General features: G+C 38.7%; 1 protein-coding gene across 4 annotated transcripts in view; it reads right to left on the bottom strand.

Annotated features, from left to right (window-relative positions):
- ATP8A2 (ATPase phospholipid transporting 8A2) overlaps positions 1 to 24175 on the bottom strand; it is a 302495-nt gene that overhangs the window by 208639 nt on the left and 69681 nt on the right. For all 4 annotated transcript variants that reach the window (XM_066313085.1, XM_066313088.1, XM_066313087.1 and 1 more), the window contains 4 exons: positions 22669 to 22753; positions 21344 to 21483; positions 18005 to 18143; positions 11646 to 11710 (listed from right to left, as the gene is read on the bottom strand). In XM_066313085.1, the coding sequence (XP_066169182.1) occupies positions 11646 to 11710; positions 18005 to 18143; positions 21344 to 21483; positions 22669 to 22753 (429 nt within the window). The remainder of the gene's footprint in view (positions 1 to 11645; positions 11711 to 18004; positions 18144 to 21343; positions 21484 to 22668; positions 22754 to 24175) is intronic.

Raw genomic sequence — 24175 nt, forward strand, 5'->3', positions numbered from 1 at the left:
CAGTTCTAAAGTCAAACTAATTTTTGTGCCTATCTTACAAAAAAGGTTTGCTCCTACACCACAGCTTCAACTACTCAGAAGAGACTAGGTTCTTTGATAAAACAGAATGGCTGGAGTTCCCCTAAAGAGCCTGAAGCCTATCTAGTGGGTTTAAAAAACATGAATATAACATGAAAACATGATAAACCACAGAAAGCTAAGGGTTTATGGGAGATTATGGTACATGGCATCAAGATCTTTCTAAACATCAGCCAGTAGCCTGAGATTATTTTATGCTACTTGTCTCCTGTAAATAACATTGCCTTCTCAGCACAGGCTATGCATCACCTTAGGAAAGGGTGATGTGCATGAACAAGCACACGTCTCCTGACAGCACCTTCAGAGAGGTACCGCCTGGTCATGGTCTGGCCTTGCATCACCCTTAGGTAGTGGTGGAAAAGGAAACAAGCAGGAACAAGGGCAGCTTTGCCACTGGCCTCCTTCAAGATCAAAGGAAGCAAAAGCCTCCACTCAGCTGCTCTCTAGTCATTTTGTTAGCTAAGTTATTGGGGAGGAAAAAAAAAAAAAGTCTTGAGCATTTTAAGCACTTTCAAGTTGCACAGGAACAGAAAAACGGCCTTTTCTAAACACAGTCCTATTTAATACTATGTGAGGTGACGTTAAAAGGCTATTGGCCCTTGCCATCAATCACATCACATGTTTAAGACAGTTTCTTCACCAGCCATAGTTCAGCCAGAGCTGAAATTCCAGACATGCTGCAAAATCTGAAAGATTACATGTGTTCAGTTGACAATTTTTTGTTTTCATATTTTTAAAGCTACACAGGAGACAATAATCCCAGGCAATGTATTTGAGAGGAATGGAGGCGAGATGCATTTCCTAGGTTCAGTGACTGAACAGCCTGTAACCAGGCTGATTCCAGACACCAAGGATAGCTTTCAAGTAACTTCATACAATTGTTTTAGTAATTTTGACATTCCAATATTGTATACAATCTATGGGATAGTTCCCAAACAAATAATTACTCATTGAAGCACCATTAATATTATATAATCTTAAGACCATGTAACACCTGGTTTCAGCAATTTAATACTGCAGATATAAAACAAAATCCATAAAAGCTTCTCCCAACCAAGTGAACAAATGCTTAACTTGGGGCAACAAATTCTAACAAGAATCAGAAATACAAAACATAAGCAGTTTTTCGGACTGCATGCAAGACCCCTGAAACTGAGAATTGCTAAGCCCCATTTATCCCAGCCTCTCAAGTATCCAGAGACTGCATTCCTCTCAAAGCTTATTCCATTAGCTGACAAGATGATCATGTTCACCTATAAAAAAATTCTATGCAAATGCACTTTTTCAAAAGATAGCACCAAAAAGATTTTCAGAGCTCCAATGCCATTGTAGAGAAACACACAGTTAAGGTAACAATATTCTCAACTCCCAGACCAAAATATTCATTCTTACATCACACAGGCTGCTGTTCTGATTTCGTGAATTGAAATACCATAAGGGAAATAGAAATTTAGCCACAATGACTTTGGACCTTGAAGTCAGTTAGGGCAGAACATCATCTTTTGGAAGACACTAGCAGAGTTGAACAACAAAGGGCATATCTTTAAAAAATACGTAGCAGTAATTATCCCGGGCTTGGCCAGTGGTCTTCTTTGCTACAAACACATCTGTACTTTGCTGCTTCGAGCTTCCTTCAGGCCCTAGTTAACCTTTGCTCATAAAGCATGACATGTTCCAAAAATGCTTAACAGAAAAGAATATTGTAACCAGCCAACTGCACATGTGAATCCAAACTCAAGATTACTGAAACTGCATTATGAGGCAGCAGACATGACCTTAAAACCACACGGGGCCATCTTTACAGCAGACTGTGTTCAATGGCTTATTAAAATAATTTAAAAAACCACACCCATGAACTCCCAACCAAACAAAAAAATTACAAAACCCCACATCAAACATTTTTCTTCCTATTTTAGTCCATGTTATTTAGTCTGCTTAGTTCTTAAAATACTGTACTTCATATTAACACCAGGTTTCTGTTGAGCACACATATGTAACAAGCTTCCCTGCATTAAAAAAAAAAAAATTACAGCAATAATGACAGTGTGTAATTTAATAGTTAAAATCCAAGTAAGAAACCAGGCAATTCAGCACAGGCTTCTGTGATGAAAACTAGAGACAATCCAGGACTTTATGTTCACTGATTTAGACAATGCACAGCAGTTAGGTCAGTGGACAGGCAAGCTAATTCCAAGTGCAGAGATTAAGGCAGTCTAAGTAGGAGTGTTTGACTCCTACAAAATCAAAAGATGTGCTAGATGCACACTTGCTCCTAAATGACTACCACTGTTTTGAGTAATATTTAGTTGGAAAATTTCTTCTAGATGACCACCACAAGAAGTTACATCCCTGTGTTCATGAGAAGTAACTCTACTACACTCCCGTACAACATCTACAGGAACGACGTTTTACTGCCTTCAGCATAGTACCTTAGTTCCCACTATATTGACAAATAGCAAGAATTCCTTCTTGGCAAACATATTTCCTAACACCTTCTGCCAGAATTATCTCTCTAATTCGCAGATTTCCTTACTGAAGGGCCATGTGGCTCCTGGATGCTGGACAAGCACGAATCAAATGATCTGTCACAAGATCTATTTTATTTGTGATCTCAAGTAGCTAAATAATTTCCATTTCTTAAGAAGCTTCACATACTTTCCTCATACAAAAAAAAAAAAAAAATCCCACTCAACCAACTACACAACCACCCACTGCCTTCTCTGCCTCCTAAACCATCACACACTGGATTCCTTCATTGTCCTTACTTGACTTCTCAAAAATACTCTGTCTACCGCATTAAAAGTTTCAATACAATTCCCAATATCAGGTAGCGAACCACAGAGGAAAGTGAATCTCCTCCCAGCTACTCTATACTTTGCCAGACTCCCACAAGTAACTCATTTGATCCCTTCCCCTAGTAAGAGGGTTACTTATTCCTAGCAAATTTAAAAGCAACAAAAACATTAAAATTGACATGTGTTTGCTGGCAATTGTCACTGTTAGGACTGATTGCATGGTAAAATGCATCTAGAGGCCATAGCAGCCCATACGTAGACATTGGTTTTGTTTGACTTGAAATTCTCTGTACTAGGGCTGTACAACACCATTTCAGATCGTAAGTATCATTTACAATTCACCCCTACATTAAAACTGACAAAGTTTTATTTTGGGTGATCCTAGTCCTTACAATTTAAATATTCTATTCTCATGTACAGTTGGTGCAAATGGACATTTCCTGGACATCCACAGGTAGCTCAGGAAGCGAGAGTACTACTGCTACACTGCTCATGTCTCACTGCTTCTAGCTCTAGAAAGAATGGAAAACAAATCTTATTTTCGTGGCATTAACTGTTTTCCAGCAAAGATACTGGTATCCACTCAATTGAGAAGCTGGACACAACACTTGATTTGCTTTCATCATGACAGCTTCCCGCATTTTTATTTTCTTTTTTTAAAGATAAGAATATAAAGAAAGCCCTAGGCAAGCTTCTCTTTTCTAGTCAAACAAACAGCATTCCCTGAAGTGAACACTAACTTTTCAAAGAGCCCTTTTTCCCTGAGTTTTAAAAACACACTCAGTTTCCTATCAGTTTACCCAATACATCTGAAGTTTTTATTAAAGTTTATCTAATAAATATGATACCCAATTCAATTACTAAAAATAATTTAAGAAAACTCCACAAAATCATCAAGATTATGTTTCTTTTTTAAAATTAAACCACTGCAGTAATTTCCCTAAAGATTTAGTTATACAATAGATTCCTTTTATTAATATTTACTAAACCTATTAACTCTGTCTATTGAACTGCAGTTCTTGTCTGTCAGGCTCTGGATAGAACTAGAAATCTCTTGAGAATCCCACCGTATTAAATCAACTATAGACATACCAGTTAAGTTTTAATAACTTGAAAAGAAAGTACAAGTTTTCAAAAAGTCAGCCAGTTAAGTGATGAACTCATCCCTCCCTCTCCTTATGTTATTTACAGGAAAGTTGTGAAATATTAATTCTATAATCCAGACAAATATTACCATATCAGCCTCGATCTTACAAGGCCCCTTAGCCATTAATTTGCTTTATTCATCCACATTTTACCAGAGTTCTACTAAACTCCTTATCCAAAAGCACATACTCTGCTGACCTTCCCCCCTCTGCACCCCGAGAACACTGAATTCTTGAAGCCAGACAACTTGTGCCACCATTAGCCAAGTAAATGGTCCCAAGTTACACCACAGAATTTGATACCTTGTCTTTGCACAAATCTTGTTGTCTCATTGAATTCTATACTCTAGCTACAATAGAATTAGTGAGTTAGTAAGAGACAAGCATACATAAATACCACCAAAATTCACTATGATGGAATCTTCAGGAGGACATCTGAATCACCTCAGCTCTGACTAACACTCATTCCCAAAGCTCTCCAAAAAAACATTATATTCTAACCCTTCAAAACTGTGATTTTTAGGCCCAGCTAGAACATAGATTAGGATAATTCAGGATTTGGAAATTAGCTGAAAAGTCAGGATATCCAAATCAGTTTTGCCTTGAACCCATGGAGAGGAGAAATTGCAAACACTACATAAGACGTGTAGAGGGTAAGCTAATCAATAAGTATGAAAGAGCAACACTAATCCTCTGACATCACTATGTCAGTTAAACAACTAGAGACAGTAAGAAAATGCACCTTAACACATTCTTCCATTAAAAAAAAAAGCTTACAATATTGTGACGAAGTTATATAAAAACCCTAGAGATTTCCACAAGATTCCTCTGATTGGTTCTACTCTATGCAGAAGGTTAAAAAGCAGAGGGAACACATACTTAGGTATTAAATTCATACAGCTGCAGAACTGCTTAATTCTAGTTTCTGACAGAGCAATCAACCCAGAGAAACTCTGTGGGACATTTTCTAGCCTCAACCAGATGTAAAACATCTTTTTTCCCCTTAATTCCCCTGTGAAGGAAATGTATTCCTTTATGTGACTGATGAGAACTCTTGGAGCAATCAAGCTTCAGTTGCAAGAATGATTCTCTAATTATTGTGAAAAAAAGGAAATAATTTTTTAAAAATTGTTTAACAAAGTAGTAGTAAGTCAGTATTATGGGAACCACAAAAATAAGACCACAGATACCGATATCTCTCTGCTTTCTGAATACACGATCAAGATATATACCCTGTCACCCTAAAGCAGTTAGTTCTATACTGTCTTCATTAAGTTAACACTGCAGATGAATAAAGCCTACTGCTTTAGGCTAGCTCCACACCAAGAAAGACTGCTTATTCTTAAAGCCCCCAGACAAACTTGCCAAATCCAAAAACCCCAGACAAACAAGGAACCCCTCCAATGAAAGCAAAAAATCAGATATGAAAGTATCTCAAAAAAGAAAGGACTATTAAATTCTCGCCCTTCAATACAAAAGACAAATTTGAATTCTTTCTACAGATGTGCAGTATTAGCCACGTCAATCAAGAGGATTAGTAGCCATAAGTCATCTATACATCAGACACCAGCTTCACCTTTTTCCCCTCAAAATGCACCATCATCATGCTTTAATATCAGAAAAAACTGCATTTCATGGGTAGCATCTCGTTTTAAAAATCCATGTAACACTTTATTACGCAGCCTTATGTTTCCATGGCCTCTTGTGCTTAACAGAAATAAGCCCATCAGTACGCTGCTGAGAATCCCATCTTCAAAGCCAACAGATACTTCCCTCACCATCCAGCTGAAGCCATGCTTCTGCTGTTACCCACACAACAGAAAACAGATCCGGATAATACTCTGTGCTCATCTGTTGATATAAGCCTTCACATATGTGAAGATCATTAGTAATTTTGAAAGAAATAGTGTTTGTTTCCAGTCATTTTCATCTAACATACGAGAACTCTTACAAACGAGACAGCAAATTTTAGATGGAATTCATGGAACACACTCTTCCTTACTATTTTTATGTAATATGATCTCTTCTGTCCTATAGCACGGACAAGGCATCAGCCCACATCTGCTAAATACCAGTTGCCTAAAATTGGCTCTTGTCAGAAAAGACCCTATTACAACTTCAAGTATGAAAGGAAAAGTAACTTTAAAAACAGTGTGTTTGGGTTTTTTAAGAGCATTCCCCAGCCTTAGCACCCCTACAGTCTCCACTTATAGAAGGAAGAGTTATTTAGTAACCTTCTCTTAGCACTCCTAAGGGTCCTTGCATTCCTTCAGGTCCAAGTACCCCCACTTCATCCAAACCAAGTAGCACTGTGCCAGAAAACACTGACAGAAAAACGGAGCTACAGATAAGAGAGAACAGTCATTAATGAATTCTGAAAAGTGAAAAGCAGGATGAAACAAAAATACCAGTCCAACTTATTCGCCACTCACAGCTCAAACTTATTAGTATTACTTCCTGAAAAAGTCGTAATCTAATACTTAAGTTACACAGTCCTATGTGTACTTAAACCTACAGGTCTAGGTAACACCTATATTCTTTTATTCATAATTCTACACAGTATACTCAAATCAAAGCAGCTTTTCACACGAAGAGCTGCATATTTTCCACATCCATACAATTAACTTTCTATGCAGATTAGCAAATACCTGGAGTTGTAAAAGATCCTATTTGTTCCTCAAAAACAAACAAAAAACCGCTAAAGCCTTTCCACCTAACATTTTTAAAGACTTATCTGATTACTAGACTCTCTTCCTTATGTAACTACTTATTAGCTTGATGTGTATTTCTAGATAAAGAAAAACAGAAACTTGAGCAATAGCAAAAGCCTTGTTCAATAGAAAATGTATTCTTTCCTTGTTTTTCCTAATTAGCTTCCTTTGCAAATCCCCAGTGGTAGACAGAAGAGCTGATTACAATTCCAGGCTGAGTGGTAACTGGAATAACCACAAGGCACTGGAGAACTGTTGCAGATGCTCCTCTGAAGGAGAGCTGATCCTTGGCTCAAACTGAGCTTGCTCACAGTGACCAGTTTTCCAAAATATTAACTTTGTCTGAATGCATATGGGCAGATGACAGCAGGGGAGGTAAAAGCCCCAGCCTCCTCTCTAGTGCAGTGCACGAGATGTAACGTCCAAAGCACCTACATGGCATTAGCAGGCTTGTTCTTGTCTTCCCAGCAGTACTTTATTCCCGCCAACTCTATTATCTTTTAGTACAGCTGAAGCACACAAAATACAAATGCTTTGGAGCATTTGGTGTTTTAGGTAACTTCTGTTTTAGTCTGAAAATCTGACAATACCTTTAGGCCCATTCTTTGGGAGTAATCAGCATGACATCATTGTCAAGGCACAGACATCCCTTCTTCTACAAGAGAATCAGGATCCCAAAAGCAACACTTTCAAAGTTTCTCAGAGCTTCACAGGTACTGTCTCCTGTAATTGTGCTTGAGAGTTTGAAACACAGATTTACATTAAAAACTCACATGGTGCATATCCTGAAGAAATTCTGTACATGAAGGTAACACCTTCCTGTGTAAGCCATAATGCAAATCTTTCTGAGAAGTCTAGTACAGAGGACAGTCCTGGAACCATACTCTTAGCTCAAAGACAAATGTGCTGATAAACAATTTATATTTAATGGCCTTCTACTCATGTTCTTCCTTACAAAGTCTGAGTTCTCAATGGTTATTAGAAAAAGTTTTAGACAATAGCCCAACAAAACCTGCTATTTCTAGCATACGGCTAAGTCAAACAACCAGGTCAGAGCTTTACTTTTTAACAGATCCATGATTCCCAGATAATATCAGATCTACAGATCTATCACTATTTAAATACAATGAATCATGATGCCTGTCAAAGATGTCCCTAAGTTTTTAACTCTTAAGAAGTATGGGAAGGAAATGTGCCAATTAAGAATGAAGATCATGAAAGCCATTGGATAAAGCTAATATTCTCAAGGTTAATAGATCTTCCTTATAGCACATTCACAGTAATGCTACCCTACAGAATAGCTAAAATAAACTAACAACAAAATAACCAAGTTTTCCAGGTCCTCAGCCTTCACTGCTGGAACATAAAACATAACTGTACATAAAGCCTTCCTGCAGATACTAAGACTATTTGGGAAGTCTAGACACTGACTACAGATGACAAATTACAGTGTGAAACTATTCTTTTTTAAGAATGCTACAAAATACCATAGTGGAACAAACAGGTACATCCCAACAGTGAAGCATGGAAAAGGTACACCTGAACAAATGGAAAAGCAAAGAAGGCCAGCTTCTGCTTACACTTTTAGTCGTATCTTATCAAGAGACACCAGCACTGAGGGTTCTTACACAGACTCCATTTGTTGTTACTCACATATCTGTCAGTAATATCTGTGACTATAACCCAGGACTGTCACTCCTGGCATGTGAGTTCTGTAGAACACACTCCCAGTGTAGCTCCTTTTACATCACCAGGATTACTTTACAGCAAGATACTACCCATAGCTTCAGAACTGGGTCACTCCAGTGTTGTCCTTCCACTACTAATAAATACAATCCCATGTGATAAGCAACTGATACAGTTCCCAGCTCTTCTTTCTACAGGATTTATGGGGAAGGACACACACAACATTCCTTGGCTGTTGTATTGCCGCTCTCATTAGGAGTTTTCCAGCCAGAGGCTCTCTGGTCATTCAATATCCCTTCTTCAGGTACCCTTCTCACTGCTCCCACAACTCAAAATTCTACAAGATGCCGATGAAAGAATTTTTTCCAGGTTAAGAGCTGCACAATAAGACTTTATGGTGCCCCAATTTAATTAAACAGAAACTGAGTCCAAGAATTACACTCAAAGTAAATCTCATGCTCAAAATATTCTCATTTCAAAAGGGTTTATTAGGAAAAGAAAAAACAAGTGAAGCTATGTATGCATGTGGTAAAGTCTATGAGGGACAGACATTGCAGATTATTATGCTAAGTTTCAAGAATTCAGCTGAATCAAGCTAGGGATTAGTCTTTTCTATTCCCAGGAGTTCCCTGAAGAGAACAGAAATGATTGATTTTTTTCCCCTGAAGTGCATGACTTAGAAAAAAATTATCTTTCAAAACCAAGCAAAGACAGTTGTTCGATCACATCTCACCTGCTGCTGCATGCCAAGGAGCAGAAGTGGGAGGGAAAAGTCACACGGGGACTGCACAAAGGGGGAAGTGTATCAATATTTAAAACCTCTAAGCTCAACTTAGATCTTGTAAAAACTAATTTTTAGTATTAATAGATTTCAAAGAGGGAATATATTAAATGTACTGCTACAGAATTTCAGTGTGAGAACCTTCGACTCGAGGCTCAGTTGAACAGAAGTCAAAATTTCTTTTAGAGGCAACACAAAATAAATATTACTATGGAGATCCCATACTGAAAAATTGGCAATAAGTACTTAAAGACACTTAGAATAAAGGAACTAGAGGCAATTATTAACAAAACGTAAGTATTACATTCAAGCTTATATAAAATCCATTTCTACATTAAAAATGGCAATAAGACTACTTTGGAGAAAACCCATAGACTTACTTTTCATGGAAAGCAAGAGTAAGACAAGGCATTTTTGATGTACCAGTTCAAAAGCTACACAAGTTTGTACTCTTATTTAAAAAAAATATAAGGTTATCTGAGCTAAAGTATCAGTCACCTTCAATATTCATGATGTATCATATGATAACATTTTCTTCACTTAAAAGGCCAGCAACTATATAGATTAATAACGGGTTTCTTTTCTCATCTGACATGCCATGATTCCCTATTTCCTTTTTTTTTTTTTTTTTCCTTTTCCATAGAATCATAGAAAACTTGTAGTTGAAATAGACCTTGAAGATACTCTAACTTCAACCCCCCTGCCATGGGCAGGGACACCTTCCACTTGACCAGGTTGCTCAAAGCCCCATCCAGCCTAGTCTTGAACACCTCCAGGGATAAGGAGTCCACAGTATCCCTGGTCAACTTGTTCCAGTGTCTCACCACCCTCAGAGTAAAGAATTCCTTCCTAACATCTAATCTAAACCTGTCCTCTTTAACCTTAAGGCCATTCCCCTTGTCTCATCACTACATGCCCTTGTAAACAGTCCCTCTCCAGCTCCATTGTAGGTCTCCTTTGGATACTGCAAGGTGCTACGAGGTCTCTCCAAATCCTCTTCTCCAGGCTGAACAGCCCCAGATATCTCAGTGTGTCTTCTTAGCAGATGTGCTTCAGACCTCTGATCAACTTAGTGGCCCTCCTTTGGACTCGTTCCTAGACATCCACCTGTTTTTTGTGTTGGGAGCCCCAGAGCTGAACACAGCACTCCAGGTCAGGTCTCCCAAGGCAGAGTAGAGAGGAGAGAAACATTCCTCTCGCTCTGCTGGCTGTGATTCTTGGGATGCAGCCCAGGATGCCTTTGGCTTTCTGGGCTGTGAGTGCACATTGCTGGCTCATAGGGAGCTTTTTGCCCAAACAGCCCCAAGTCTTTTTCCTCAGGGCTTCTCTCAATCCATCTCCTCTCAGCATGGACTTGTGCTTGAGACTGCCCCAACCCAAGTTCAGCACCTTGCAATTTGCCTTGTTGAACTTTAAAAAGTTCACACAAGCCCTCTCCTCAAGCCTGTCCAGATCCCTCTGGACGTCATCCCTTCCCTCCCCTGTGCTGACTGCACCACACAGCTTGGTGTTATTGGCAAACACGCTGAGGTAGTGCAAGTTTGTGTTCTGAAAGCTTCCACTAGTTTTTATGTTTACTGACGAATTTCAAATACTGTTTACAGCTGGATTCTGCAACCAAAGTTTTCTACACACAAAGTTACTGGAATCAAATCAAGGCAACTGGAAAATAACACTTAGCTGGTAATAATTTTGCCACAGTATTATCCTCTTCAACCAGATTTGCGGATATCCAGTAACTTCTCTGGCACTCCAAGATACAGGCTTTGCACCTCTCATCCAGTCAAGGTGCCAATTCTAAATGCAAATGTCAGATGCCACCTATTACAGGTACTTTCATCTGTCCTACAAATACCTCTAATAGAAATCAGATATTGACGTGATATCCAATACTGATAAGGACCTTAAAACAGACAAAATGGAAAGATATCTCCTTGGAAGATTCATGTACAAATATATGATTTCTCTATTTCATTTTGGCATATATATGAGGAGCATGGCAACCATTTGCAGAACATTTTTGATTTTAGGCCTCAAAAGCTACTGCACATAGACAAGCTCACAATGCAGGTGTGGTTAGAGCTGTTCCATGTAATACTGAAGATAGAAAAAAACAAGAAACAAGTTTTCTTCAAACATTCCTCCTATATCTATACCTTTAAACTTAACTCTATTCCTCATGGCATGCTGCAGGTTTTTCCAGTTTGCAGCAGAATCAAGCCCATGCACCTAAGAAGTTGCTCATTCTGAGACTTCAGTTAGATTTGTACAGTTTGTGACTGAAGACCTCTGGAGTACACTTTACACAATATACCTGTGTTTTACCATCAACTTTTTATCTTACTACCTTTAAAGGTAAACAAGAGAAATTCAGTGTGAAAGCCTGACAACTTTCATTCTTGTTAGCAACACTTTCTGTCAAGAATTACATCAGAATTTGTTTACTTACGTCTAGTGAATCTTCATTGACCAGAATGAGAGACATACTCTGTGAAATGAGTCTGCAAGAGTACCCTGCAAGAGGGAAAAAAAAAAAAAGATAATAAAACACAAGGACTTTTTGGAATACTATCTACGGTTTAAGCTCAACCTTAAGACAACCATTTAAAGGTCAAATGACAACTTATTTTCTGAGCAGTTACTCCCATCAGGCAGACTGCTAATGGTGTATAGGGCACACTCCAACATGACAGATTTACTAAGAGATACTGGCTGCATTCTATCTGCCTTTTCAAGTACATCACTTAAAGATGTTTTAATTAAAGAAAACACTGGGCAAACTGGATGCAGTAAATATAGCCTATAGCCCTACATCAAATTTAAGTTTTTAAGTCCACATGAAGACAGGTTTGCCTTCAGCACACTAAAGGAACAGATCTGAATGCACAGTTGCATCTATACCAGATGACTGGAAGTGCACAGATGTTTTCAGTTGATGCTGCTCAGTTCTCTTAGCCCACACAAAGCTTACAGGAGCATTTTTTACTCCTGAGTGATCAGTGTGGAAGTTCTGAGCTTCATCAATGACACTCACAGAGCCCCTACCAACTCCTATAGACATGAGATAATCAGACTAGATTATTCTTAGTGTGAGACTGGTACATGAAAGAACAAGAGCGCTCAAAAGGCAGTTCTGTACATTTCCCAGGACACCAAAATTCAAAACAAAAACTCTCAAGACAGAAAAAAAATCTCTTATTTTTGTAAAAGTTTAATCATTTACAGAACAAACAGGTCAATTCTGCTCATATTAACGGCAAGAGATAAATGCAAACCTGCATCACGCTGACCCCACTACATCATCCTAAAAGTTCGTGCAAATTCACTTGGGATTGGCACAGGGATATCAGCTTCATAAAATAGCAGAGAATTAATTTATTTCAAGCACACACCTTTAATTGCTCATCTAAGTTACACAGGAAAAGGAAACTCAATACAACTATTTATTTCTAATTTTTTTTAATAGAAATTAGTTCCAACAGTTTAAGAAATTGTTATCAAATAAAATGGGGTCTTGGGAAGTCTCTTCTTAAATGAAGACTGGAGGGTATTGCAGTATAAGAACAATGTCCCAGTGAAGAACCACTGCAAGGCTGACAGATTCAAAAGCTGAACACCACAGTCACTATAAAAAGATGAAGTGCCTCTTTCCGTATCTTACAACAGCAAGAGAACAACTGAGGCATTAAATCATCTGTGGGATTCTTGGTTCCTTAGAAAGGTTATACTGGGTCATCAATTGCAATGCAAATCATTTCCTCAGGCTACAGAGTTCTTATAATTGGGCTAGTTTTGTAGGTATAATCCAGAGTTAACATGCCTGCATGTGTGACTTCTGTCAAGAAAGTAAATCCTCCTTCTTCCTTTGTGGAAGACATGCTTGTATCATAGCCAGGCACTCTCAGGCAGCAGGTTTGATTACCTGCAGAAGTTCAGTTTCTCCTCCATTTTCACAGCTGTGTGGACTATGAATATCAAGTGCAACTTGGCAAATATATGTTAACGAGGCTAGGTTTAATTTCTGCTTCAGAGAACAATACAGAATGACAATGAACCCACGCCTGTTGGGAAAAGGATGAAGTATGTTCTAATGATGTGCAGCCTTCAACATGAAAGCTTTGCAGACAGACTCTGATTCTGCCTGTGATCAAATCTTAGGTGGTAGTACAGAACTAAGCAGCAAATCTCCAACAGTTACACACAAAACACTGACTTATTTCTCAAGTCAGTTGGCCATTTTTAAAAGTTAGTTCCAGGCTAAAAAAAAAAAACCACAACTCTTATTTTTATTAAGAAAAAGAAAATACTACAAATTTTAGTACTTTCCTCCATAACAGGGCTATTCTTTCCCTAGGCTAAAGCAATAGTATTGTGCAGTAGGCTGTTACAAATTCAGCATAACTAATTCAAAAGGATTTTCTATCAGCATTTGATTGGAACAGCAGCTGCAATAGTGAGCTGTAATTTCTAAACCACTGCTCACTGCTTCACTTTACTTCCTCCAAATGAGCAAGATGCCATTCTAGAAGTCAAGTTGGAAGAAAAAAAAAATGGTGCAGAAAACAGTTGCTCTGCTGTGCATCTTGGAAATCATGGACTCAGAAGAACTTATCCCACAGTTGAAGCTATTTTGCATCTTGCCATCACATGAAATAGAAAGATCAAGACCGGAATAGGGGAATGTAAGTCAAGCCTAACAAGGGTTTATAGGGGATTTATACATTATGTACAATTTCAGGACTAAGATGATGTTAAAATCTAGCACTACTATAAAGCAAAGTAGCTGGCAACTATAGGAGTACAAGTAGTAACTTTAGACATTTCTGGTAATACTTTGAAGTTTTATAATAGTTTTGTAATAGTTATTACTGGCAAATAACATGGCAAGCAAAATGCACTCTATGACAAGTATTTTTGTCACTGCTTCTGAGCAAAATAAGATCAACTGCTGGTTCAAAGCCAGGTATAAAATGTCAACCCACACCTGTAAGTTGATATCCAGCTCTTTAATTTAAAAGTCTGACTAAAAGTCCATGAAGCAGATGAATCAGGTACTTCTGGGACTTATTTTCCTTTAAGTGTCCTGGGAGAAAGATTGCTTGAACCAGAGTTCAAGATCATAGCCCACAGGCACATTCACACTGCAGGCATACAGAATCCAGCATCTGAGGGAAGAATTATTATCCTCTGTGTCTAGAGAGGGCACAAATGCCCTGTTCAAACTTTGCATAGGGATACAGGCAAGTGTGATGGCATGGCTTTTCTCCTGAACTGAAATAAAATACAGCTCGCCAAGAAGTGCTCTTATCTCTGAACTGGAAAGATAGGGGACTGATGGATGTACTGTTAGATGGGTAAGGAATTGGCTGGATGCTTGCATCCAGAGAGTTACAGCCAATGGTCCAACACTCAAATGAAAACCAGTAATGAGTAGTATCCATCAGGGCAGTTCTGAGACTGTCCTTTAGTATCTTCACCAGGGACAGACATGGATCAAATACACTCAGCGAGTCTTGAGAAAACATGAAGCTGAATGGTGCACCTAAATAACACTGAAGAGAAGTGATGTCATCCAGATGGACTTTGAGCTGCTTGAGGAGGAGGCCTGAGAGAACCTAAACAAGTTCTACAAGACCAAATGCAAGGTCCTGCACCTGTACTGCAACAATCAAATATCCATCAGGACAGACTAGGGGATGAACAGATTGAAAGAAGCCGTACTGAGAAGTACCTAAGTGATGAAAAATTGAATGTGAGACACCCCACTTGGAGTCTTGTATCCAGCCCTGGGGCCCCCAGCACAAGATAGACAAGAGCCTGTTAGAGTGGGAACAAAAGAGGGCCACAAAAGCAATCTGAGGGCTGGAACATCTCTCCTATGAAAATAGGCTGAGAGTTGGGGTTGTTTAACCAGAAGAAGAGAAGGTTCTGGAGACACCTCTCAATATATAAAAGGGATTTACAACAAACCAAGAAAGACTTTTTACCAAGGCCTGTAGTGGCAGGTCAAGGGCCAGTCATTCCAAACTGGAAGTGGGTAGGTTTAGACTGGACTTAAGGAAGACATTTATTATGATGGGGGTAGTAAGACTGCAACAGGTTGCCCAGAGAAGTTATGGATGTTCCACCCCTGGAAGTGTTCTAGGCCAGGCTGGATGGAGCTTTAAGCAACCTGATTTATCAAAGATAAAGGGAAAGATGCCTCCTGTCAGGATCAGGAGGACTGTATCTTCAAAAGGTCCCTTCCAACCTCAAACCCTAACAACTGTAAGGCAGTGCTTGCACCTATCAATGCACACCCTAGGTAAGAGCATTCAGCTCAACTACAGGTTCTTCATGGTTCAGGGAAGAACACACTTGAGTAAGCACTAAACTCCCATTCCCAGAAAACAGATCTCTTCTTTGGGAAGTTAATGGATGGAAAGGCAGCAGTTCTGGTGTTCTGTGAGTATGCTGAGCACCAGGATGGTGGCAAATAGAAATCTATCATGGGTGTTTTTGTCTTACTGAAAGGCAAAGATGACTCAGAGTCTGTAGACTTTGAAGAAAAGGGTGAAGCTGCAAGAACACAGTTAAGCCTTCTATCACTGTTTGCAGGTCACACTTAAAGATGCTTCTGAACCTGGAAAGCCCATTTTCAAGAGCTACAGTTCAAATGATTGATCAGTAATTAAAGCTTATCATGAACACTCTACTCACTTGCAGAATTACTACTAGCACATAGCTGAGTGAAAGGCAATACAGCCACCCCATGGAAGGTCAACCACTACTCTCCAGAGAAGTCAAGAATGCAATCCAGAGACAATGACACATGCAAATTCTGAAAACCAAAGAACTAAGAGGAAGCTGGAATAACAAAGTACTCCAGCTCCTTGACAGAGCTGCCAAGAGCTGAAATATCCCTCAATACACATGCATCTCCATATAGCAGGCAAGAGACAATAAGTATAACTTCCAAAAAAATTGAGAAAGTGAAAATACTTTTTATTCCTCAGATAACATATTTATACCTGAAACATAGTGCACACATGGATTGTGTTTTAAGTTGAAGGTTTATTACAGTTCTATTCGGTTACACACAAAAACTGGAAGGGTGCCACATGTTTATACTCTCAAGCCAACTTGAACATGAAGTTAAATAAGTTAGAGTCTTACTACCAAACTGTACCTTAAACTAAGAGATAATTTAGAAGTTTTAAGTGAGATTGTTATTCTTCTCAAGTTGCTATATTAAAAGAAACAACAAACCAACAGTTTCAGAGAAAGCTGAAAGTTCATGTCCTTCACAGTCTTCAGAATTAGCTCATTTACTGCTGTTCAAGGTAGCTGCGGTTGGTTAATATAGCAACTCATTTCAGGTACTTACATCAAAATGTGTAGCTATATTTTTTTTAATTAGTCAAACGATTGTGTTTCCCTCCCCAAGTTAACTACTGCTTATAAAGAAAGGAAAATCCACAGACTGATTCAAACCAGATAGCTAGCCTTGAAACAAATTGTCTACTTAGGCCATCCACTGTATTTCTACTACACTGTATCAGTTCAGCAAGTTATTTCACCTCTTTGTACCACTTTAATATACAAAGATACATGAAATTTGATCTGGTTTTGAAAAGTACACAAAAATTCTAGTCAGCCCAGCAGACTGCATTCTGAAATTTCACTGAGTCAGCCAAAAGAGAAAATTAAAAAACAAAAAACAAACACAAAACAAAACAGATTAAAAGCAAATGCCCAAAACTTCCCTAAAAATAACCTAAGTTCATTTACAGAGAATCATTGATAGATTGAGTCAAATCATTGATTTGACAGAGTTTGAGAAAGCAACCTATGCTACTAAAGTTCCTTTTAACCTACATCTGTACATCTAAACAGACCTATCTGCAAATCCAAATGCCATTGTAGAGCCTGAGGAGCATATGTTGCCTTCCGTTAAAGGACTTATTTCTTCAGTCTTTTTGAGTCATATGGAATTAAAGACTCCCTAATTATATGAATAATGTGACCAATTAGGCTTTTTACATTTAGAGCTGCACACAGACAGATCTGGGTATATTTCAGGCCATTCCTGGCAGAACTAAAATGCTCTTTAACTGAACTTATGTAGATGAGATGTTAGATCACAAGAGTGCAACTCTCTCTCTCCCCCTCTCTGGGCAGACTTATCAGTGATAGGGAGAAAAATGATCAAAAAGAACATTAGAGCATCATGGCATTCTATTGCCAAAGATGGGACATTTGGGAGGTGTGGTGTGACAAGGGGCGTGCCAACATTACGTTATGTCCCTCTACCAAGTGTTTAATATATTCTAACAGATTTGCCATAAGGGGACAGCAGGATCAGTTATTTAAGCTTGAATAATCCACCTACGTTCACAGACGTTGTTTGGAAGACACTGTAAGCTATAAACATTTTGCATTATCCTATTTCCCATTGTATCCCAAACTCAATTCAAAGGCAGTCAGTAAGAAAAGGAAAAAAAAGCTCTAAAACCTTTTCTGAAACATTAGCCTGGTAGAGTTCTCCTGCTACCATCAGGAAGAAGAGTTACATATATTCATTTTATTAGAACTGCATTTAACCAAGAGCAGAAGGGTCCCTTTTGCCTTAAAACAATAATAAAATATTTTTTAAAAGAACTTATACCCATAGTGCAGACTTGTCTACAAAATCCCTTCTCCAAGGCTGTGCCCTGCTACTGAGGAATCATTCTATATGCAGCAGGCTCAATTCTATTTAAAATCCCACACAGCACATGTTGCATGCTACATATCAGACAAATTCAGAATAACCAGAATGATGGATACCTATATTGAGAGCTGTTTCTTGTTTGTCACCTGTCAGAATCCATATCTTAATTTCTGCCTTTATTAGTGTGGCTATTGTTTCTGGGACACCTGCTTGCAGGCGGTCTTCAATGGCTGTAGCTCCAAGAAGCAGCAAATCCTGGGGAAAAATAAAAAAGAAAACAATCCCTCAAATTCTGTTAAGATAAATTTCTGTTTGGAACATACTCAAAAAAGGAATTAACACAGCATGTTGCATCTCACAGCTAATACTGCACTCTGACAAGCAATATACACCACACTAAATTTCTAGTGTGGCTATTCTACATCCTCTGCATACAATTCACATTTCAAGAGGTACAGAATGGAACAGAGTGTTTTTGATCAGAAAGATGGCAACATTTCAAGAATAATCGATTGAAGTTAAAAAAGTCCAAAGTCAGCCTACTGATGAAAATATATACTAGACCATTCACTAATCACCATAGCAACATAATGAGTAGTCAGTTTATATATTTAAGCTCACAAAACAAAAATTATTTGGCATCACATCACTTAAACTAATTTCCGCCTCTAAAATGTACATACAGACTGGATACAATCACTGAAAGCAAAAATTACTCCAACTATTTACGGATCTAATGGTTACATTTGTGTAATACAAGTGGTATGAACATTAATCAATCCAAGTATCTCTAATCAGCATATATATCTGCCAGAAATACATGTCTCGTACAGTGAATTTAATACAGAATTAGCCATATTCTCAGACAATTCGAAAACAATTGCTTGAGGAGATTTGGCTAAAATACAGGGAAAAAAATAGCTAAGAAATAAACCTTGTCAAAAGGTACAGTCTACTCAGATTTTACCTCCAGTAGCATTATAACGATTTCTTACACATGCGAAGATGTTCAGCTTAAAACAAATTGAAATAAGTTTAGATATACTACATCATTTCAGAAATTGCTCAGAAAAAGGTAGCATATTCTGTTCTTTGCAGGGACTAAAATTATTCAACAGAAATGAAGAAGAATGCACAGAAGTAGTAAAGCAAGTTGCTGTTGTTCAGCCTGGGAATGATGAGGCTTCAGCACGATCTAACTGTGGCCTTTCTATGTAAAAAGTGGGCTTATATGAGAAATGAATAAAGACTGTTTACCAACGGTGATGGTTTTAAGCTGAAAGAGGGTATATTGAGTCCAGGAATAAAGCGACTTTTTAATGATGGGAGTGGTGAAACACTGGAACAGGTTTGCCCACAGATGCGGTGGACCCATCCCTGGAAGTGTTCCAGGCCAGGCTGGATAGAGATTTGAACATCATAGTCCTGTGAAAGGTGTCCCCATCCATGGCTGGGGGGTGGGGGTACAATTACATGATCTTGGAGGGCCCCTTCCAACTCAAACCTTCCCATGATTCCATGGAGAGGGGATTAAAAGCAGCTCCCACTTGTATGAATCTAAGGATACCTAAAGAACAGAAGGGCAAATGGCTATCCATACAGACTGCAAGTTAACATTAGTTACAGGTCTTGACAGAGCTTCATTTTTGCTATGAGAGATTCAGCTGGCAAACGCAGCAGAATCAACTCATGCAAGTCACTATGCTTTAGTACTCTACAGCCTCTCAATGAAACATCAGCTCTGTCGACATTTGAAGATCACAAACATAATCCAAATGTGCAACTGTAGATTTTTTTTTTTCCCCCAAAAAATCACTTGTTAAGAAGTTACACATAACAGCACTGGCATCAGCACAGCTGAGCTACCTCAGCAGGGGAGTTAGCACTGCACCTGCTGAAGCCCTCTGAGCCAGCATATGACTGCAGAAGGAAGTCAGTTCAAGTTTGCTGCATCACAGTAAAGGTGCACATGTGGAGACAATCTCAGCACTCAGACTGAAAAAGTAGCTCTCTTGGTCCCATTTGACCCCTTAGATGGAAAAAACCCAGCCTGATAAAATACATTCTATTTTGTGTTACAGCCAAATGCCAGTTTATCTGTAAGACCTGCTTCTTGGCATGACTAGCAAGCAAACATTAACAGGAAGGCATACAGTGGATAGATCCTAACTGAATTCTACAATGCACTCGCAGGTTCCCTTTTTCTTAAACAAGATACTAAATTGTGAAAAAGGCCAAAAGTAGATTACCAAAAATTATCTGAAGCTTGAGAACACATTTTAAAGCACAACAAAAGCAATGTTAATTTTTCACCTCTTTCATCCTCTTTCACAGAAGAGGATGAGAACCAAGGAGGAGATAAACACACTGTTACTGACACACTATAAACACAAGTGACCAGTTCAGGCATGACTTGGAAAAGGAAGACTCTATCTTCAGCTCTCATCAACCCAATCTTCAGCTCTTATTGAAAGAGTTCTTGAAGCTTTTTTCTTACTCTCTGAAAGTTAGCTTCTATCCTAGTCTCGACCTCTTTGTGGATGCCCCAACCCTGGAAGTATTCATGGCCAGGTTGGATGGAGGTCTAGCAACCTGGTCTAGTGAAAGGTGTCCCTGGCCATAACAGAAGGATTGGAATGCAATTATCTTTACAGTCCCTTCCAAACCAGGCCGTTCTATAATTCTACAATTTGCCCCAACTAACTTAAAAGAACAACAGTGCTCCAGAACCCAAGCAGTATTTTAATATTAATTTTAAAAGATATTGAAGTTCAAAACACGTTATAAAGAAGCCACTAAATAAAATTAAACACCTGGGGCTAGAGGGAAGAGCATGAACCTGTGCAGGTGAGGACTGCAACTACCAGCACTTTGGAAAGCAGCAACACTAACACGGCTCAGAGAAACACTGGCCCCTAGCGTTGGCATTCTAACAACTCGTTCACTGTAGGATTAGCGTTTCAAGTAGGTTCTCTGACACCTACTTTCCCCTTCTAAAACTAGGAGCTCACCAATTTGCACGGAGTGCAGGTTTCTATCCTTTTTTAGCCCGTGCCCCTACAGGTTTTGGTGAGCCCTACACTGTGCCTACAACAGCCTTCAAAACCCCGGGATTTGACTGCTGTATGAAAAGGAACACATCTCTTCATACATGGGAACTTGGGGCAACACAACGATTTACATATATTATCTTTATCAAGTTACAACAACCTTACATAAAGCAGGAAGATTTTAAAAACTGTGAGAAAAGGAATTTTAAGAAATTTTTTATCTGTAAATTCATCTCTGATTTACAGATTAAAACTGTTGCCTGAACAAGTTACCATCTAAGAACACCTTTTCAGTTTCTCATCTATGAAATTAACAGTTTATTTCATTGCATAAAGCCCAAATCCCATTGGAAAACAGACACGTAAGGGAATCTGCATCTGATCATCAAAAAAAATACGTTTTACCTTTTCAATGATCTCATAGCACTCCTCCAGCTTCTGAGTCCTGTCTTTCAGAACTGTACTGGATTCATTGTAGATGTTCAACCACTCCCTGTAAGACTTCTCTGAGAGATCAGCATAAGCGATGCACAATGTCCTCAGACCTGCAAAACAGAAGGCAGCCATTACCCACAGTAAAATTACACTGAGTATCGTTGAATTGTTCATACGTAATGAAGGCTAAATTCTAACCCCCATGCTGGAACAAGAGCTTCTAACACACACCGTTAAACTCTGGATTCCACAAAATCTCCCTGTACATTTTTTTAAGCACTTGGATTTCCACAAATGTAAACCACAAATCTGGTTCATTTTGGCCACTAATGTTGGTTGCAAATCAAGAGAGTATTGTACAAAAATTTTTTATTAAGTATGAAAGCAAGCTTGCCTTTCATGTATTTTTAAAAAGAGCATATTAAACAGGCTACATATTGTAATTGGTGATGTTACTTAGTTAAACATCCTGCAGAGCCCCATGCTTCCCTTTTAGCATGACTGTGTTCTCCTTCAGTGTACCAGTGTAACTCACAGTAATTATGCGAGTTAATATAGCAAAGAGGGTCTATGAAGTACAAAAACCAATTTATTAGACCATTGACAAAAATTAACATAGAGAATTAATGATTTTTTTTTTCCTGTCACAAATCAAGCACAAAAAGGAACAAGTGTCATAAAATACAAAAGTTCCAGGACAGGGAATATGGAAGTCTGTAAAAAAAAAAAAAAAATCTAAAAGTTCAATTATGTTTTAAGATTTTGGAAAAAAAACACTGTTTCATGGTTCTACTGTAACTCAGGTGTCCTATGCTATGGCAGAAGAGGGAACAAAGCCCAGTGCTTCCCTGTGAACAGAGGTGTTACAGAAGTCAAAGATGTTACAGACCACTTCAGATCATCTTCGATGTCTCAGGCTTCCAGGCATGTTCAGGTTGTCACTCTGCTTCATGGAGCCAGAGACACCAGGCACCCAATTTCTACCATAGTAGAAACACCTCCAACTCCTAAGTAATTTAGTTATTCTGGGCAATACAACTAATGCCCTTTCCCTTAATCAAGGGCACACAGAACACTTTTCCTTCCAAATTCCACTTCCCTGCTGAAATCACACAGGTTGGACATAAACCTCCTTACAGTTGAAGTCAACCTACAGCTGTTAATTTGCTGATAACACACCCCATCTAAATTTATCTTCACAATCATCTTAGTTGACATCACAGAGCTTAGACAACACAGAAGATGCTGCAAACAATTTCATAAACTGAATTCTCATGGCATGCTGTTTCTCTTACCTTCCGTTGCGAAGTATTCAAGATGGCACAGTGTTTGTTCCATATACTGGGAATCTTTTGAAAGCCTCTCAAAAATTACATTATCCTATTAAAAACAAATTCATTACAACATGGTAAGTCTACATTTGAAGTTGCCATTTGTGTGTTTACAAGCTCAAAAGAAGCAACCTGAATCAATTTGCTAATACCAAAAGCAAAACTGTATTTACAATATATTTGCAATTTAGAGACTCAAGTTTGAGGAATTAATGTGGATTGCACCCAATGGCAGAGATACTGCATCCACTTTAAATAATAGGGAGAGAAGCACATTCTGCCCTCCTCCCCTCTTTCCATAAAGAGGTCTCCAATTACTGGGTAGTACAGAACACTTCTCTATAAATTGCTATGCCAATATATTGACTTTCAGACAACACAAATTTCTGGTCTTCTTCAGTATATATTGCAGTCCCAAGCAGTAGAGTTTCCTGCAATCATTTATAGAAAAGATTCCTACTGATGTTAAAAAACAAAAGGCAGAAACACTGATCATGCTCTACCATAACATTTTCTCAGAAGCAGCCTTCTTCCTGCAGCAGCCCCCTTTATCAGTAAATCGAAGGACAATTGAAAAGGCCCAGCTAACAGCTCAAATCAAAATATAGCATCACCTACATATCTAGAGTCTCTGGATTTTATTTATAACTACCAGAACAAGTTCAACAAACACACGTAATTCAGAAACCCTACTCAGAGAGCTGCTCTTAAGCTAAGTAAACAGACCTACATCCAGCGCTGATTAGAGACAGGCATACAAACCTAATTAGTATGGAAGCAACAGGACAGAGGATGACTACCAGAATGTGGAAGAGTTAATGCAGAATAGTTAGTTAACTTACATTTCACACGAGTGGCAGATGCAGCACATTAGTACATCTGGGTCTGCTCACACTCCAAAGAACGGTGTGAATTCAGGCACAGCATGAGCAAGCAAGTTGCAAGTTGTGAACCACCACACAATGGCAGCAGGCTTAATTCACTTCCACCACACCAGCATGAAGCCAGCACATCTTTATCAAATCAGGGGAAGTAAATGGAAGCAACAGAATAGTGAACACTGACCTATGAACACATGACATATGTCATGACAAATTCAAGTAAACCAGATCCTCACAGTGGTCAGAAAGCTTTTCCCTGTTGCAAAACGCCAGCTCCATAGCTTTTCACTGAAATTAGAACCACTCTCTGGCTTTGGACAATGCTAGTTTTGGAGCCCTCATACTGTGCTAAATTATTGCTCTTGTCAGTGAAGACAGAAGCACAACATGGTGCAAGTAATGATGACAAATAACAGCAGGTGCAGAGATGCAAGAAAACCAGACCAAGGGCCAAGCACCTGAAAACAAATTCTAGTGTTATAAATTCAGACAACAGCATCTACTCCAGTTCCTGAACTCCTGCTGCACAGCTGGGTGAAGCCCTGGCTTTGCAGCAAGGGTACTGCTCCCATTAGTTTCAGGATTTCAAC

Source organism: Sylvia atricapilla, chromosome 2, assembly GCF_009819655.1.
Source record: "Sylvia atricapilla isolate bSylAtr1 chromosome 2, bSylAtr1.pri, whole genome shotgun sequence".
NCBI classification, from domain to species: domain Eukaryota; kingdom Metazoa; phylum Chordata; class Aves; order Passeriformes; family Sylviidae; genus Sylvia; species Sylvia atricapilla.